An 18,367-nucleotide genomic window follows, 5' to 3' on the forward strand; every position below is an offset into this window, starting at 1 on the left:
AGAGGGAAAGCCAAACTAGAGATCTCCAGAGATATGACTTATCTCACCCAGGGACTGGCCAACTAATTCCCTTTTTTCTCTTCAGTACATTTACTGTAGTCACTGTTGTATATATCAGCTCCATGAAAATATTGCCCTGTAGAAATTAAACACAGGGACAGCTCCACCACCTCAACAATACTTTGTGGGACGTTAGGCATTCTTTCAACATGTCTGGTTTAAGGTCAGTGGAGGATTTTTGCCTGAATCCTCCAGACTTGTAGATAAAGTACACCACCCCCAAGCCCCTTACCTGTTCCAGACACCACAGATAGAAGGTGTCATGATGCAGAATCACGAACTATATAAACCCTTTTATGGAAAATAGCTGTCGAAGCCTTGCCATCAAAGACACATGAGACAGGTATGTTGTCTAGTTTTAGCAAGAGACAGATGTAGGGTCTGCTGATCTTCAGAACTTGCACTCAGCAACCATCTTGGCTGCCTTCCCTCAGAAGGGACAGATTAACAGTGGAGACTCCCACAAGTTCCCTTCTCAGTTCTTTGGCCCATAGGCTTGGCCTGGAGAGAGAAAGATTCAGTGTGAATTCCCTCCAATTTGTAAGTCCTCCCACCTCGCTCCCAGTGTTTAGTGATTTCCCAAGGACACATATTGGAATGAGAATGGGCTTGGAGCCAGGCAGGCGGTCCAAGATCAGTTATGAATTCTGCCAATTGTGAGTGCTCACTAAGTGCTTGCTGGCATGCCCAGGCATCATGCTAAGTCCTTGGCGTGGCTGTGTAACCTGGGTGTGAACCATAACCTCTTAGAGTTTCCAATTTATCTGTAAAATGGCAAAGATAATGCCACTTTTCAAGGTGGTTGGAATGAGCAAAGGTGATGTCATTGAACCACCTGTCCTATAGTTGGTCCCAGTAGATAAGTGACTATACCTCTCTGTTCCTTCCTTCTTCATAACTGCATTTATACAGCACTAGCCATTAGAATGGAAAACTATGTTAAAAATACTCAGTATAGTCCAGGCTTGTTAAGTCCCACCTCTAGGGACATACATGGAAAATTAAGTGCATCCTGTAGTGTGTTGACTGATGAATTTGAACAGTGGAAATTTGGAAGATTACCAGGTCATTGTATCCATGTGCGATGAGTTAATCTAACCTAGGATTAACAGGGTAAGTGATTCAGACAGGCTATTAATTATAGTAAGGTCTGTACAGAGGTGGGGAGGGAACCTAGTGGGGAAAGGGAGGGTTTTTTAATGTCCTAGGTAATTCACACTCTCCTCCTTTACTAAGTTATTTATGTCATTATTCACTTCTCCATGACTTTTCCTAGCAAACCCAGAAAAAGGAGAAATTTGGAATCAAACAGCCATTTAATAAGTATCTTTAGAGCTCAGTACTGTGTGATATCATGAAAGTACAACATTTTCTACTGAAAAAGATGAGAAAGGTTTGACGAACATACCACCACCGTATGGTATTTTTTCATTTTTACTTCTGTAAGGAAATAAGGTCTAGGATATTTATGCCTTCAGAATTATACAGAAAGATCCAAAAGAAAGGTTTTTTTTTCTTTTCTTTTTCTTTTTTGTTTTTTTTAAAGCATAGACATTTCCTCCATCGTTAACAACATTGGAAAGCCCTTCTCGGCCCTGGCTTGTCCAGTTGCCTGGAATACCTTTTCTCTGCTCTCCATCTAAATCTCTCCTTTCCCTTTTGTATCACTTAGACACCTGTTCTGCAAGAAACTCCTGAAGGCTGAGTTAGGTGCCCTCCTGTTTGTTCCCATAGCACCTTTTATTTACTTATAGCCCTGTCACACTGTATCATTGTGGCCAGTGGGCTTATCTGTCTCACCACCCAAACTATAAGTTCCATGAAGGCAAGACACTATCTTTTATATCTCTCACTAGTGCCTAGACTCATGGTACTCAACAGGTACCCAATAAACTTTACTGAATGAATTATTGAGAGGATTCAGGCTGACTTCTGTAAAGGCAGTCAGTGATGCCCAGGGACCTCTAAGCTAATCTGCATTTAAGGGATTGCTGCAACTCAGAGTCCTACCTAGAAATCCCAAATCCTGGAGATCAACTTGGCCTGCTCTGGGGATGTGATCTGACCAGGATGAAGGGGAGAAGAGATTGAGGGAATAGGATAAGTGGAGGCAAGATGGCCGTCTTGCATGTCTTTTCCTTCCTTCAAGGCGCCCATCCCTTAGGCCTCTACTGACGAAAATATGATAATACAACATGCAATTTGGGTTTCCAAACACAGCCTTAATGAACTAAAATGTTGATATTTTCCAGATGTGTTTTCTCTTTACTTGTACAGTGAGTCCTCTTTCTTGCTGATAAGATGCTGGTAACTCCACATTGTATGAAGTAGAAAGATAAGACCCAGTTCTCCCTTCACACGTCTCCCTTTGAAGTCTAGAGAAACTCTCTCCATTAAAAAAATAAAAAGAAAGAAAGAAAGAAAAACATACTCAGTGAAACAAAATATTTTTCTGAAATAGAAGTTGAACAGAAATAAAATAGAAACTTATTTATTAGCCTTACCAAAGGCAACTCCATACTGTTTTCCTCAAATCGTTCTTTACTTCTCCTTTTATGTCACTTCTGCAGCTACAAGTTAGGATATGACTTAAGTTCCTTCCAGAGTCTGCTGAACAAGTCAGAGGACTGCTGAGTCACCCAGACAAGTCTATATAGTGGCGGTGGCCATGAGGCTCACCAGCTTCTTTACAGAAAGATGTACTCGAACAGTTACCTCTTGGTGCATCCTCTGCCCTGACCTTTTATCATCAGTCAATGGAGTTTCCATGGCAGAAGCCATCTCTTAAGTTCAATGGGTTATGTTTCCTCCAGAACATTTCATGAATAGGAAAATCTTACTCTGTTACCCTGCCCAGCAGGCATCCATCTTAAGGTAATTAGGATAAAGAAGGAAGACAGAAATCTGAATCTTTCTCAGTAAGAATCTCCTTCAACTCAGCATTCCTGGCCATAGGATGTCTACCTCACTGTTAAGCCCTGACAAAGTAGGTTTCAAAATGTGCATCATATCACACTGTATAATTTTTGTTGGAATCTAGGATAATACCCTACAACCAGATCTTCTGTGTTTTTGTAATGAAACCTGAAATAGTGTCCAAAGTAGAAATGTCTTTATTGCATTCCAGAGAAGTGTAGTTGGTATTACTGGGAAGTCTCAGGTCCCACTGAAGGAGTATGTTTCCCCTTCAGTACCACCCTCTGTCTGGTATAGACACTCATGAGCACCAGGCAGGATCTTTGTGCTCTGCTCTTGTTCTCCTTCCTCAAAGACTGGGCCATGAGCTATGTCTCTTGTGTCCTCAGTATCTAGTACTATGTCATATATATGGCGGATGCTTAGTAAACATCTGAGGATGACAACTGTAAAGAGGAGATAAAGAAGACATAATCCTTTCCTTCAAGGGATTTTTATTGGAGAAAACCACATTTAGGAAAAAGAAATACTAAATGAGAGGCATTGTAGACTTACAGACAAAACATGGGTTGTGGAGTTAGATCTCCTGGCCTGGTATCCCACTTAGTCACTTACAAGCTGTGTGAGTCTAGGCAAGTTACTGAACATCTATGAGCCTCAGTTTCTTCAACTGTAAAGTAGGAGTTGTAAGGGTTAACTGCCGAGATGGTGCAGTGCATCTTTCAAAGAGCACTCACTAAATAGAGGCTGTTATTATTGCCATTCAGATGACGATTTAGTTGGTATGGTATGGAATCAAGTCGCCAGGGAAGGCTTAGCACAATGGGGTGACGAGTTTTGTAGTGGACCTTAAAAGATGGGTGGAATCAAGACAAGGAAGGGAAGAGGTTAACAGCCCAGGCCAAGGGATGATACCAAAGTCCTTTTATAGAAAAGGTATTATTGTCAGATTATCCTAGGGAATTAGGCTGAGTACATGAAAAGGGATAATTCTTCAGGTATTATACCTAAAGCACTGATATTCTGAAGAAATATTCTCTGTGAAGAAATAATTTCTAATAACGGGGAGCCCATGAAAAACCAGACTTCTAGTAATCCTTCTGTGTTTCATGTTTGTTTCCTTCATTCCTTCAAACTGAGGTCTACATCTGTAGACTGGGAGTTTCTAGGGTAAGAGAGGATGGTTCTGCCATCCTTAGAATTTGTGCTAATAAGTTAACAGTGAAAACCAACAAAAATTCTGTGTGCTGTTACAGCAGGCGTTGGTTCTGGATCTCTACAAGCATAGTATTTTTATGCAGAAGAAGCAAGTTAACCAGCTTTGCAATCCTAAAGTTTGCAGCTTCATACCCAGATACTGTTTTTAAACACAGACACATGCCCCAGTGTATGGAACCAGTTCATTAGCACTTGTGGGCAGGACAAATAGTTTCCTTGCTACACCGAAGAGAAATTTAACAGGCTTTTTCGTTTTGTTTTTTAATGAATATATTTATTACTTTCATTCTACGCAAATCTGAATTATCTGTCCATGACAATTCTGTGGTTTTTAAAAAAACTAAAATGGAAGAAAAATTAGAGAGGGTAGAAAATGACTGCCTGTCAGCATATTTAGAGGTTTCTTTGGTTTCCAGGAAGAAAAGGCAAGACTTAGGATCCTGCGTGTGGTTTGAGGACAGACAGAGGCGTATATTTTGATTTGAGGATTAGAACTGAACCTAAACTTATAAACATCCCCTATTTTATTTTTGAAAAGTTTAGCTTTGCTAAAATACAGATGAAACATTTTGTTCTTCAGTTTCCAGGGATTAGGAGTATACATGCCCATTAAACAACCCTAAGGCGCAGATTATCATAGTTATACCTCTCTTTCTATGTAGTCATTTTTCTAAAAAATTATTCAACTAGATGCCTTACTCATTCCAATGCTGAGGCTTCCCTGAATTGGTTGGTTTGTAAGTTTGTTTGTATGACCTCTAACTCAGTGATTTTTCATAGGCCTCAGCAGTCAGCAGGCAGATTCTCATTTATTTAAATAAATGGCATAATAAGTAAGTATATGTTGAACACCTATAAGAGCTTCACATTGAGCTAAGAGCTGGAGATAAAACTGAATACAAATTTTCCTGCCTTAGAGGATCTTATAGTAAACGAGCCATGACAACACAGTGACATTAGGTCCTGTAATAAAGAAGAGATGATTTGCCAAGAGAACTCTGCAAGATGTATTTCAGGAAAGACTTCCCACAGGAAGTGATGAGCTGAGTCTTGAAGAGCAAATAGGTCTTAGCTTGGAGAAAAGGCCAGGGAAGAGCATTCTAGGTGGAAAAAAAAGAATACATGGTAAGGTTTGAATGAGAAAGAGGATTTGGTGCAATATACACATTTCATTATGGCCAGACTATGGAAGCTTAAGGCCTCTCCACGGAAGGTGCCGGAAGCCACAAGCTAGTTCACTTTAGGTCATTCAGACACATGGGACTATACTTCTACTTCCTGACAGAAACCAAGAGAATCTGCTCACACAATCATACTTGGGTGGAACACTTAAATAAAATAAACTGGACCCATTGGCTCACAATTAATATACAAAGCATATGCAGACTTTAAAAAAAATAGTCATTATTTTAAAAAGCTGTTGATAGCAAGGACAGTCAGACTTCATTCCAAGTTGCTAGAGGTTGGATCTCACAGGAGTCACTTTTGGAAAAATATGCTCTTATTAGACATTTTAGAAAGATAAACTTATATTCGTAACCATAGAGAATTATTGCCTCCTGAGAATGAGTTATTACAGAAGCTTTTATTTAACACTGCATTACTAACTTGATATAATCAAGAAAATGCTTTTAAAAAACTTTCTTGGGAAAAAAAATTGGAAGAAAAAGTCTTTCTTGTAAGTTACTGTTTGGAAACCCACTTAGGCATCTTCTTGGAAACTGAAAACTATAGACTCACTTGTCACAGATTTTCAGGCCTCTGGTGGAATTCATGACAGAGAATGGCAAATACCGTGTTTTCTCGAAAATAAGACCGGGTCTTCACGTTAATTTTTGCTCCAAAAGACACATTAGGGCTTATGGTCAGGGGATGGCATCCTGAAAAATCATGCTAGGGCTTGTTTTCCGGTTAGGTCTTATTTTCAGGGAAACACAGTACTTTTGACTGTGCATCCCTTCTATGAAGACTGTGTACAGATTTGAGCGAGGTGCTCTTTGCCATGGAATCGCCCACTAAATAAGTGAGTCCTACCTGCTAGGAATGGTAGAGTGTGTGAAGAGGGATGCAATTTTGTAAATGATCACAGTGTGATACCTCCATCTTTGGAAATTAATAGAGATGCTCCTCGACTTATGATGGGGTTACGTCCTGATACACCCATCATAAGCTGAAAATGCGTTTAATGCACCTAACCTACTGAACATCGTGGCTTCGCCTAGCCTACTGGAAACATGCCCAGAGCACTTCCGTTAGCCTACAGTTGGGCAAAACCACCTAACCCAGTGAATACACTGTGAAATACTGTTTGTTTGCCTTTATGATCACATGGCTGAGTGGAAGCTGTGGCTCACTGCTGCTGCCCGCAACAGGAGAGATTCAGCACATATCACTAGCCTAGGAAAGATCAAAATTCAGAATTCAAAGTACAGTTTGTACTGAATCCGTAGTGCTTTTGCACAATCGTAGTCAAAAGAATTGTAAGTCAGGGACCATCTGTGTAGGAAATAATACAGATTGAGGACTTCTATAATACATAAAAATTTACAAATTTGTTCCAAACAAATTCTAAAACATCCAAGGCAATACTGAGTCATGAGAAGAATTAAAAACATAATTCTCTAGTTTATAAGTAAACCGTCACTGGGTTTTGAGACACATAACTTTTTTTTTAAGAATGGCTTTTTCCCCCAGACAGTATTTGATTTCATTTATACTTTTGTTTCAATCTGTTTCCTTTATTTTGTAATGAAATGATCTCTTGTTGAAACTGAAAAATAAAATTTGAGCAGGTATGTGTATTAATGCATTGATTTCCAAATCTTAGTTGTAGAGAAAATGGACAATGTTACAGGTGGCATGGAGACATCTCGCCAAACCTATGATGACAAGCTCACAGCAGTGGAAAGCGACCTGAAAAAATTAGGTAATCTGAATGAAAGTGAATCACAAAGTTGAATCCCCTGACTCTACTGTGCATAAATGACCACAACTTTTTAAAATGATGTTGCTGTAAACTCACTTTCACCCAAAAGGACACTAAATTTTTGTGTTGTGTGTTGAATCTTTTCTCATGATTTAACTCAAAGACTTTTCCATTTTAAAGTTAACGACTAATTTTGGAGTTGAATCCCCCTCTCCCCCAAAAAACTACTGTGATGTGCCAAATAAAATCTGAAAACCAATTCTGATCAAAAAGAACCATGAATACCCTTTATTGAAAGCTCTTTTATAAATTCTTATTTGGATTATTTTAAACTGCATAGAAAAATTGTAGAGATTAATTTTTAAAAAGATTCCAGCCTATTCTATTCTTTGATTTTTATTTTCATTTTTTTAAAAAGAATATTGGTGACTTTAACAAACAGTAGTTTATACCCTTCTTTCCACCCTACCCAGTGCTCTAGAATCAGGTAAATACCCCTTCTCTCTGAGAAGAGTGTTCATTCAAGTTAATCAGTCCTAGTACTCAGCACCATTTCCAGTTCCCCAGGACCCAGTTTTAAGAGATTTGTGGATTTCACTAATGCAGAGCAGTCTTGCATATACCACAAATTTTATATCTAAAATACAGTGCATACGAGTTAAGTCTCTTTGGGATATTTAACCACACCCAAACACTTCTCCATACCAACCTAAGTAACAAACGTGTCTTATTCCAGGGGACCAAACTGGGAAGAAAGCTATCAGCACCAACTCAGAACTCTCCACCTTCAGATCAGACATTCTGGATCTTCGACAGCAACTTCGTGAAATTACAGAAAAGACCAGCAAGAACAAAGATACGCTGGAGAAATTACAGGCGAGTGGGGACGCACTGGTGGACAGGCAGAGTCAACTGAAAGAAACTTTGGAGAATAATTCTTTCCTCATCACTACTGTAAACAAAACCCTCCAGGCGTATAATGGCTATGTCACAAATCTGCAACAAGATACCAGCATGCTGCAGGGCAATCTGCAGAGCCAAATGTATTCTCACAACGTGGTCATCATGAACCTCAACAACCTCAACCTGACCCAGGTGCAGCAGAGGAACCTCATCACTAACCTGCAGCGCTCTGTGGATGACACGAGCCAGGCTATCCAGCGAATCAAGAATGACTTCCAAAATCTGCAGCAGGTTTTCCTTCAAGCCAAGAAGGACACTGATTGGCTGAAGGAGAAAGTCCAGAGCTTGCAGACGCTGGCTGCCAATAACTCTGCCTTGGCCAAAGCCAACAACGACACCCTAGAGGATATGAACAGCCAGCTCAGCTCATTCACAGGTCAGATGGACAACATCACCACGGCCTCACAAGCCAACGAGCAGAACCTGAAAGACCTGCAGGACATACATAAGGATGCAGAGAACAGAACAGCCATCAAGTTCAGCCAGTTGGAGGAACGCTTCCAGCTCTTTGAGACGGATATTGTGAACATCATTAGCAACATCAGTTACACAGCCCACCACCTGCGGACGCTGACCAGCAACCTGAACGAAGTCAGGACCACTTGCACGGACACCCTGACCAAACACACGGATGATCTGACCTCCTTGAATAACACATTGGCCAACATCCGTTTGGATTCTGTTTCTCTCAGGATGCAACAAGATATGATGAGGTCAAGGTTAGACACCGAAGTAGCCAACTTATCAGTGATTATGGAGGAAATGAAGCTGGTGGACTCCAAGCATGGTCAGCTTATCAAGAATTTTACAATACTACAAGGTGAGTGAAAATTCTAAATTTATGTTATATTAGTTATCGATTTGCTGTATGACAAATTATTCTAAAACTTGGCAATTTAAAACAAACAGTTCTTATCTCATAGTTTCTGAGAATTAGGACTTCAGGAGCAGCTTAGCTGGGTGGTTCTGGCTCAGTATCTCTCTCTCATGAGGTTGTCGTCAACGTGTTGGCCAAGGCTGCAGTTGTCTGAAGCTTTAACTTGAACCGGAGGACCAGCTTCCAGAGATGACTCTGGGCAGGAGGCCTCGGTTCCTCACCATGTGAAATTGATTGCGTGTCCTCACAGCATGGCAGCTGGCTGCCTCCAGAGCCAGTGATCCAAGAGAAAGGCTAAGAAAAAAACCACAGTGCCTTTTATGATCTAGCCTCAGAAATCACATAACATCATTTCTACCATATTCTGTTCTTTAGAAATGAGTGACTAAGTCCAGCCCACACTCAAGGGGGACTGGAATTAAGCTCCATGTCTTGAAAACATGTGTAACTAAGAATGTGTGGACAGTGCTCACAGGTGCTCCATTCAATATTTGGTGAATGCAAGATGGGTTAACTTGGATTTTTCTCAGTGCCTAGCTATTTCAAGGCCAATTTGAATTGGTTGCTCCTTTGAAAGCAAGATTCATTCTTTTAGGTCATGCAGTTACCATTAAGAGATTCCTATTTCCAAGCATGATGAGCATGGATGGTTGGCCATCCCAAGAAAGATTTGAGAAGAGATTATTAAAAGGATAATTTGTGAGCTTTTAGGGAAGCAGCAATTATCAGAATGAGTTCACTAAGAAGAAGGCAGGTGAACCTACCATTTCTTCACATTAGTAATTATTAGATTGTTTAAATTAGTAGAATAAAAATAGCATATCTGGATTTCACCAAGGCATTTGACAATGATACTGTTAAGAAAAAGATGGAGATATAGGTGCTGGATTATAGCACAGTTATATGGATTTATTGGTTGTATTAATTTTCTGTCATGCATAGCAAATTACTACAAACTCAGCAGCTTATAAGACCGATTTCTTATCTCACAGTTTCTGTGGTTTAAGAGTCTGGGCATGGCTTGGATGGGTCCTTTGCTTCGTGTCTCCCCAGGCTGCAGTCTCATTGAAAGGGTATGGTTTCATGAGAGGCTTGAATGGGGAAAGATCCATTTCCACACTCCCTCAGGTTCTTGGCAGAATTTATCTCCTTGGGACCATAAGATTCAGGTTCCTGTTTTCTTTTTAGCTGTCAGCCAGAGATCACTTTCATCTCCTAGAGGCCACCACAGTGCCTTGCCATGTGACCATCTCAAAATATTGCAGCATCTTCAAAGCCAGTAACAAGAGTCTTTCTCCTCCAGTCTGCTAAGACGGAGTCTTATATAATATAACCTAGTCAAAGGGGTGAGATCCCATCACCGTAACTGTTATTCTATTGGTTAGAAGCAAGTCACAAGTTCCATACTCAAGTGGGAGGGGTTGCACAAGGGCATGAGTCATTGGGAGTCACCCTAGGGTGTGTCTGCCACACTGGTTGAATGACTGAGTATAAAGAGCGGTAGTTAATGAGCCCCTGTGAGCCTGGAGTTAGGTCTGGATGGCAGATGGCAGGGCCTTGTTCAACAGCTTTCTCAGTGACTAGTGTGAACATAAGGATGAACTGGTAATCCAATACTTGTGTGACATGTAACTAGGGTTTCCAGGCAAGAATTCCCACCCATTCTCAGGAAGTTTTTCGCTTTCCTGTTCCCGAATCCCGAGAAAAGTTGGTCGGGAAATCGGGAAAATCGGCTCCTTGAACCCAGATGGTTGGTAGTATCGGCCCTCACTTTGTGGAAACGATTCATTGTGGAGAACAGAAAACAGTTTATATCTTGGGCTTCGGGAATGGGAAAGCAAAAAAAATTCCTGAGAACGGGAGGGAATTCCCGCCTGGAAAGCCCACATGAAACTGTATATACTAACTAACAGGTGATATAATCAGAATTCAAAATGATCTGGAGAAGCTGAAACAGTAAAACAATGTCAAAAGAATGAAATAGAGAATATGTATAAAGTCCTGCTTGTAGATGGAAAAGACCAAACACAAATATTAATGGGCGGGCATGGCTTAGAGGAAGTATGCATGAAAAGCATGGGAGTTTTAGTTGACAGCAAGCAACTCAATATGTCTACTAGAGAAGCTAAGGTGGTATTTGACTATATTAATACAATTATGATATCCAAAATGAGGGAGGTGAAACTCCATTCAGTATCGCACGATCACCCATGGAAGTTAGTGTATTCTTTGGGGAGCCCCTTTCAAGAGGGACATTGACACACTATCATGCTTAGGAAAATATGACCGGGATGATGGAGTCTAGAAACCATGTGTTGTGAGGAAGGATTGACGGAGCTGGGAACTTGAACCTATAGGAGAGACTGCTTAGTGGGGAACAAGACAGCTGTCTACAACTATTTAAAAGGCTATCATGTGGAAGAGATTTTAAATGACATCTGAGGAGCTCCAAAGGGTGAAACAAAGACTAGTGGGTATTCATTAAATGAAGATAAATTTTGTTTTTATATGATGTTCCTCATAAAAAAGTTGATGTCGACTGAAAATACAATGTCTGCCCTGAGCAACAGCGATGCTCAAAGTGGACTGTTGCGTAGGTGCAAGTCATACTTCGAATAAAGGGTGGGCTTTCAAATGATAAAGTTCTTCAGTGCTTAATCTATTTATTTTCCTATTCTTTCTCAACCTAAATTCAGCATGGGGGCAGATCTCAACAGATGTATAATATACCCTCATATAATAAAAGCCTCCTAAATGTCTCTTGGGATCGTAATACTTCAGATAATCCTATCATGATATTCTGGGTATTTTCTCGTTATAGATTTCATGGTTTTATTATTCTATTAGTTTAATTGTTAGCTTATCTTCTACAAGGAAACTTCTGTCATATTTCGTTTATACAGTGTGGCTTGTCAGTTAAGGAAGTGTATGAAAAAGCTCATGGTTGAAGATTCAGACCCTAGCTTTAAATTAGTTAATGTTCCCATTATTCTGATTATTTTTATCAACTAATAATATCAACTAGTTTTTATCAACTAATATTGTGAGTACTGAGTGCTTTTCACAAACCATCCCAATGAGTCTTGACAACAACTCTGTAAGGCAGGCACTTATAAAATCACCACCAGTTTCTAGATGAGGAAACGAAGGCTTAGAGAGTTTCAAGGAACTTGCTCAAATTTAAAACATGATTAAGTAGCTAAACAGGAAATGAGCCTGGACTGTCTGGTGCCAAAGCCCATGCTGCTGACCCCATCAGTATTCGATATTTGCTCAAAGTGTACGCCCTTTCTCCCTGTCCCCAGCTGCCCCTGCAGGAGTCTGTGAGGCAGGGAGTTGGGATTTCAAGTATGTGGGGAGGGGGCGGAGGGAGAGGGGGAGGGGTTAAGCAAGGTGGTGACATGCCCTGATTTATATTTTAAAAAGGTTGTTGTGGGGCTGAGGAGAGAATAGATTATGGGGAGCGAGTATGGAGCCCGGGGTCTAGTGAGAGACTATGGACCAGTTATGGGTGACTTGGGAAGGGATTGTAGAAGTGGAGAGGAAGGACGTATGTCTCCTCATTCAGGAGGAGTCTTGGAGGTAGACTCAAGGGCAGCCCTGCCCTCCCCCAGACGAGACGACAGGGCCTGCTGTAAAAGGCCCTGACTAGTCTCCTCCAGCCATGCCCTGCTGCGCAGAGGGATCCACAGTCTCAAGGCTCTGTGAGTACTCAGAGCCCACGTCAACCCGTTCTTGACCGTTTGGGGCCCAGAACCCTGAAATTCCCTACCCAAAGTGGCCCAAACCCAAAGAACAGCCAAGAGGCACTTGTGTGTTGTAGGAGTGGGGGTGCAGTGCTGGACAAGGGTCAGAGGCTGGTGTGTACAGCTGGCCAAGGCTAGACTGACTGAGGGAAGAGAGAAAGAGAACAGGCTGTCTCCTAAGTTTTTACCTTGGACAACTAGGTGGATGGTGGTACAGACCAGGGAGAGACAGAAGAAGAGGCCCATTTAGACATATTAAGTAGGAGATGTCCATTAGAATGAGGTTTTTGATGCAATTGTTCTGAAATGCCTCAGAGCCTAGTTTCTGAGTATTTTCTTTTTCACATAGGCTTTCCAGTATTACATTTATTCTTGGTTGTATCATTACTTGTATTTTCTGTGAGGTGACCTGAGTACTTCTCAAGCCAACCAAGCTACACCTTTTCTACTCAATCTGTTCAACTTCCCTCGGAACAGAAATGCCTGCCAGGTATTCCAAGAGAACAGAGACTGGTAAAAGATCTCCATTTCTGAATGCAAGCGTTTCCTTCCACACTTATCTCTAGTGCCTTTCCTCTTTCTAAGCAGATCTTGTCCCTGAGGATGAGGGAAGGAAGGGATAGAGCCGGATGGAGCAGGATTGGATTAACATTGGCTTATGTTGGGCTTGGCTCTGCAAGATTCAAAATACTCTGATACTTTCTGGGAAATTCTTGGTTACCTGAACTTACAGAATCCTAATGCTTTATGATCCAGTTCAGCGACGCGAGACAGTTGCCTCATTAAGAAGTAAAAGCTGAAGCTGACCGATGACACTGAAGCTAGATGATAATTTTGAAAATAGACATTAAATCACTTGTTGTATTCCAACAACAATTATGTCTACATCCATGAACCAAAAACCTCGTTAAGAAAGTCTGACTTTTTTTTGTTATAAATAGTGTAAAGACTTTTATCCTAATTATGTATACAGAGGACTTCATCCCCCATAATGCACACTCTTGGATGGGAAGTTCACCTCATATTTGAGCTACTCCTCTGCAAGCTATGGGTGTAAATTGTATCCTCCAAGTATAGGCAGAGGGGTCCCTTCATCTGCTCTTCTGAGAGAGGCACGAGATTTAGTGGGTGAGAACAAGAGCTCTGGAATCAGATCGTTCCTCACCCTCTTTGTGCCTCTCTCCTCATCTGCATCTACCTTTGAGAGTTCTGAGGACTTAATGAGATAATGTACCTAAAGCACTTAGTGTAGTGCCTGGCAGGGCGCTAGCTAACATTCACACCCAAGTTCAGTTCCTATCCAAGATTTCCCTTCTGCTGTAGCACCAGCCAGCACGTCACAGTGGAAAACAACACCTTCATGTGTACAAGAAATAAAATTGTACAGACAGGGTTAAGATTGATTTGGGTCCAAAAGTACTTACCGCTGCCTTCCTGGTGCCCAGCCCTGGAGAGGAACCAGGCTCAGGGGCCACCAACCGCTAGCTTTCAATCATTTTGTAATCCACGTTTCTCAAGTGTCTGCGATATGCCAGTCATACTGCTCAGCACTCGGATGCATTATCTGCTTTTATCGTTACATCTCTTTAAGGTAGGAATTACTAGTACTCCCCATCGCGGGGGAGGGAACGGAGGCACAGAGAGCTTGAGTAACTTATGCAAGGTGAGGCATCTAGTAAAGGGCAGACAAAAGCGCTAAACTCGGGTCTGTGTAGATCCCAAACCCCTGCCTCCATTGGCACCCCACTGCCCTGTGATGACGCAGGAGAACAGATGACATGTTCAGGGAAGTCGAGATGTGGGAGAGTCTATTTTCAGAAGAGTAATTGTTTAAGGCTTCAATAAGGGACTGACCCTTGAGCTGGACCTTGAAAGATGAAGAGGAAGGATGAAAGGACAGAGGACAAAGCAAAGGGGATCAGGCAGGAGGCCTGAGTTCCCCTCACTGCTGACCCCATCCACTCTTGATGCCCGTCCTCAAACAAGACTGCTTGTCCGGGGATCCCGGAGACCAGGCGTTTTGAAGGCACAGAAGTGGACTGCGGCCAGTTGGTGAGAAACAGTGATTTAAATATACTTTCCTCTTATGATGAGGAGCTTCCCTGGCTTTCCAGAAGCCTGTCTTACACATGAGGACGAGAATCAAATTCTTCTTCAAAACGATTGCCAACTAATACCTATTAAATTTCCTTTTAATGTGTACATCCCTTTTCACATCAGTGAAGTAGAATGACTTTTTCATATTGTAGGGGTTTAATAAATGTTTGATTAATTACATTCAAAGTAGATTTTTCAATGAGAAGAAAAATGCATCAGGGTTCTTGTTCTTCCAACCTTACCACTCATGGTTCCAAAATTGAGTCTCCAAAATTATGGATGGCAGTAGGAATTAAAGTGCTTTCTCTACTTTCTGTTAAGGAGTCTTTCCAGCAGTCTTGTTGGAAAACAACTTGGAAACTTCCCGCAGGGGTAGGACACAGGCCGGAGCCCCTCTCACGGCCTATAGTTTGATAAAGCAGACACAGCACAGAGATTTAGTCTTCTGTCCTCTTTGAACTGCTTGTTGAGAGGAATCGGGTGTTCAAGGCTCCCAGCTCTGGACTCTGGGGAACACGAGGAGGAGGTTTTGCTGGCAGTGCACACATTCGGGCATTTCTGGAGCTTGTGATGGCTTTACCAGCACACAAGTATCCTGGCATTTCACATCCCAAGACAGGGAGCCACCCACTTGGCCTTGAAAACAAATCTCAAGTTTGCGTCTGTATAGGACATCACATGTGTCGCCACATGAAGCACAGTCATTCTCTCAACTCTGAATTCAAGTTGTTACTGCACAAGCTCATAAATACTCACACATCATTTATCTCAGTGTTTTCGGTTTTAAGGGTTTTTAAGGGTGGCTTATATTTCATTTCATTTTATTTTCATTTCAACAGCTACCCCATAAAAGATTTGTGTAAGATCTAAAAGCCTGGGATCATCTAGATGCTAATAAAACGATGCTAGCATCCCAGTTCCCAGAAGATACATCCCTTGGCTTTAATAATCTGCTTTTTATGGGGATCCAGTGCTGATTTTTAACATGGTTTTAGCTCTTTTTCTTGCTAATTTTTTAAAAGAAATAAATATCCAATTTTTAAGTTTTCATGAGCAAAGTGTTGTCTTAATGAGTAAAGTATATGAATGACTAAATCCCCCAGAGTACATTTTCACGTAGCCCAGCTTGTGAAGTCTGGCTTCCTGCTCTAGCTCCATGATGCTTTTCCCCAATGCTGGGCAGCTGTGGATGAAGACATTGATAGCCTTGTGAATGCCAGCATTTTATCCACAGCCATAAATATTAACCCTTAGAGAGACAGATAACGTATTTGTGATGGAAATACTGCTTCAGGCGAAAAACCATTTGTTGCTAACCCAGCTGGGAAATCCATCAGAAGAACAATTTTAGACTTTTTTCAAAGGCAAAAACTTGCATCTTCTCCTATATCTACTCCCTTCCTTCAGAAGATCTGGAAATTAGTATCTGCTGGTATTTTGTGCTGACAGTGGGATCCATGTTTTAAGCTGTTATTAAAATAAGCCACAACTTCTATGTGCAGTGTGTCTGTGTGGGGGGCGCATTTAAGAAGCACTTCCAGTTCAGAGGGAAATATCTGAAAACCATAAACTACCCTTCCCCAGATACAAAGATTAATGAAAAGCTGTCACCCCAGGTAAGGGAGGTCTTGGCTTCAAGTTGGGAGAGAAAGAGAGAGTTGTGTGTGTCTTTGGAATTCTGTCAGAAGCCAGAGGAAGGTGTTCGGGAAGAAATACAGCTCTCTGCCACATCAGTTTGTCAGATCAAGGAGACAAGCCCCTGAACAGTCACTATTTGATAGGCACAGGTCAACTCATTCCCCATAACTTGCAAGTATAGCACCACCCCCAGCTGTGAATGATTGAGAAACACTAATTATTGGCCAAATTCATAGATTAAAGATAAAAAGTTTCTAAAGCACTTGAGTTCACCAACAGACCTTCTTCATTATTTGAATTTCTTAAGGCTAAACATAGAACATAAACAAAACAGAAATACTAGTTGAGAAGAAAAGCTTAGTTTTGCTATAATTCCAAATAAATTAGAATTTTGTTTTGTTTTGTTTTGGCCTATTGTCAGTGTTGTTTCACTAGACCCTTCCATAATACTACATCCATCATCGGGAAACACATGCCTTCCCCACTGTTAATCTCTAGAACACTATTTCTCAGCTAAACAAAGGAACCAAGTTACTTTTTTTACAAGGAAAAATTCTAGGAGTAAAAACGCACCTTCCCAATCTTTACTGAATGGCCTAGGCTATTTTATAAAGCTTCTCAGGTTGAACAGAATAAAAACAACTTAGACTGCTGCTAAGGAGACCCCTGGATCAAGTTATAAGTGCGAGGGAAGTCAGAAAAGAGAGATGGTCCCATGATCATTCCGTAGTGGTGGCCAGGATCAACCTGATGTATAGATTGAGTGAAGCTGTGCTTAGAAGAAGGTGAGGGACACCTGGCAGGTCGCCGTTCCCCCCAAAGCTCTACCTTCTGGTCTCTCCTGGGGCCCAAAATGTTGGCACGAGGCCTTTTGACCTGTGATGCACCCCGACTTGATAAACACTCACTGAATAAGGACTCCACATGCACTGCTAGCTGCTGGGGGCGGGGGTCCCCGGAGAACAAACAAGGGCTAAACGAGTAGAGAAGGAGGAAGAACTTCCATCTGGAGTGACCAGAGAGAATGACATGGTGGGCGAACAGGAATTTTCCAGATGGATACGGGCAGGGGAAATCCTAAGAGATTTGCAAAAGTCCAGAGGAGGATGGAATAAACAATGAGACTAGGTCATGAAAACCTTGACAGCAGATAATCAAGTAGGGGCTGAATATTCTGCAGCAAGTGAAGACAGAGTTGTGTGTAAGAAAGACAAATGTGGGAAAATACAGAGTGGAATGAATGGACAAGAATTAGAGGTAGGAAGAGCACTTAAGAGGTTACCATAAAACTCTACCAAAAAGACAGAAAGGGGCAAGACAGAGGACACCCACAGTAGGGTCACGATGAGTAGTGGAAAGGAAGAGACAGTTGTGATGAAATGGTGGAATAAAGAATGATGGAAGAACGACTTAACCAGCAGAGACTGTAAGGTCAGTTTTAGACATGCCAAGTTGGAGGTGCTGGCAGCACATCCCAAAGAAAATGGACCATCTGACTATGAGATGGAAATAAGGGCCCAGGGCCCAGAAAAGCCAATGAGCTGGGTTCAAGGAGAGGGTGCTTCATCCTGAAATCTAAAGTCTTCCACTTATGGAGCAGAAAACCCTAGAAGGAACGCATTGAAACTAGTCGTAGCCATTAGCATAAAGTCTCTGACAGCTCAGCAGAGGATCCTGCCAGTGAGTCTGAGTGGGATCATAGGTAGCCTTGAATAAGGAAAGCTGAGTCCCAGGCCTCGGTCCTGCTAAGGGAGAGCAGAGATGGAGGTTGGACTTGGGGCCGTGGAAAGCATGAGGGTACAGTGATGTCCATTAGGGCCTGGTGGGGGGCGGCAGAGAAATCTCCCTACGGAGGTAAGAAGGGCTGCTTCACAGTTCTGTCCCCAGAACTGGGGGAATGGCCCTGCATGTCCCCAAATGTGCTGT

At 41.7% G+C, this 18,367-nt stretch overlaps 1 protein-coding gene across 3 annotated transcripts in view; it reads left to right on the plus strand.

Annotated features, from left to right (window-relative positions):
• Positions 1 to 18,367, plus strand: part of COLEC12 (collectin subfamily member 12) — a 180,172-nt gene that overhangs the window by 140,121 nt on the left and 21,684 nt on the right. For all 3 annotated transcript variants that reach the window (XM_033087703.1, XM_033087702.1, XM_033087701.1), the window contains 2 exons: positions 7,022 to 7,120; positions 7,857 to 8,903. In XM_033087703.1, coding sequence (XP_032943594.1) covers positions 7,022 to 7,120; positions 7,857 to 8,903 — 1,146 coding nt within the window. The remainder of the gene's footprint in view (positions 1 to 7,021; positions 7,121 to 7,856; positions 8,904 to 18,367) is intronic.

This window comes from Rhinolophus ferrumequinum, chromosome 19 (assembly GCF_004115265.2).
Source record: "Rhinolophus ferrumequinum isolate MPI-CBG mRhiFer1 chromosome 19, mRhiFer1_v1.p, whole genome shotgun sequence".
Lineage (NCBI taxonomy): Eukaryota > Metazoa > Chordata > Mammalia > Chiroptera > Rhinolophidae > Rhinolophus > Rhinolophus ferrumequinum.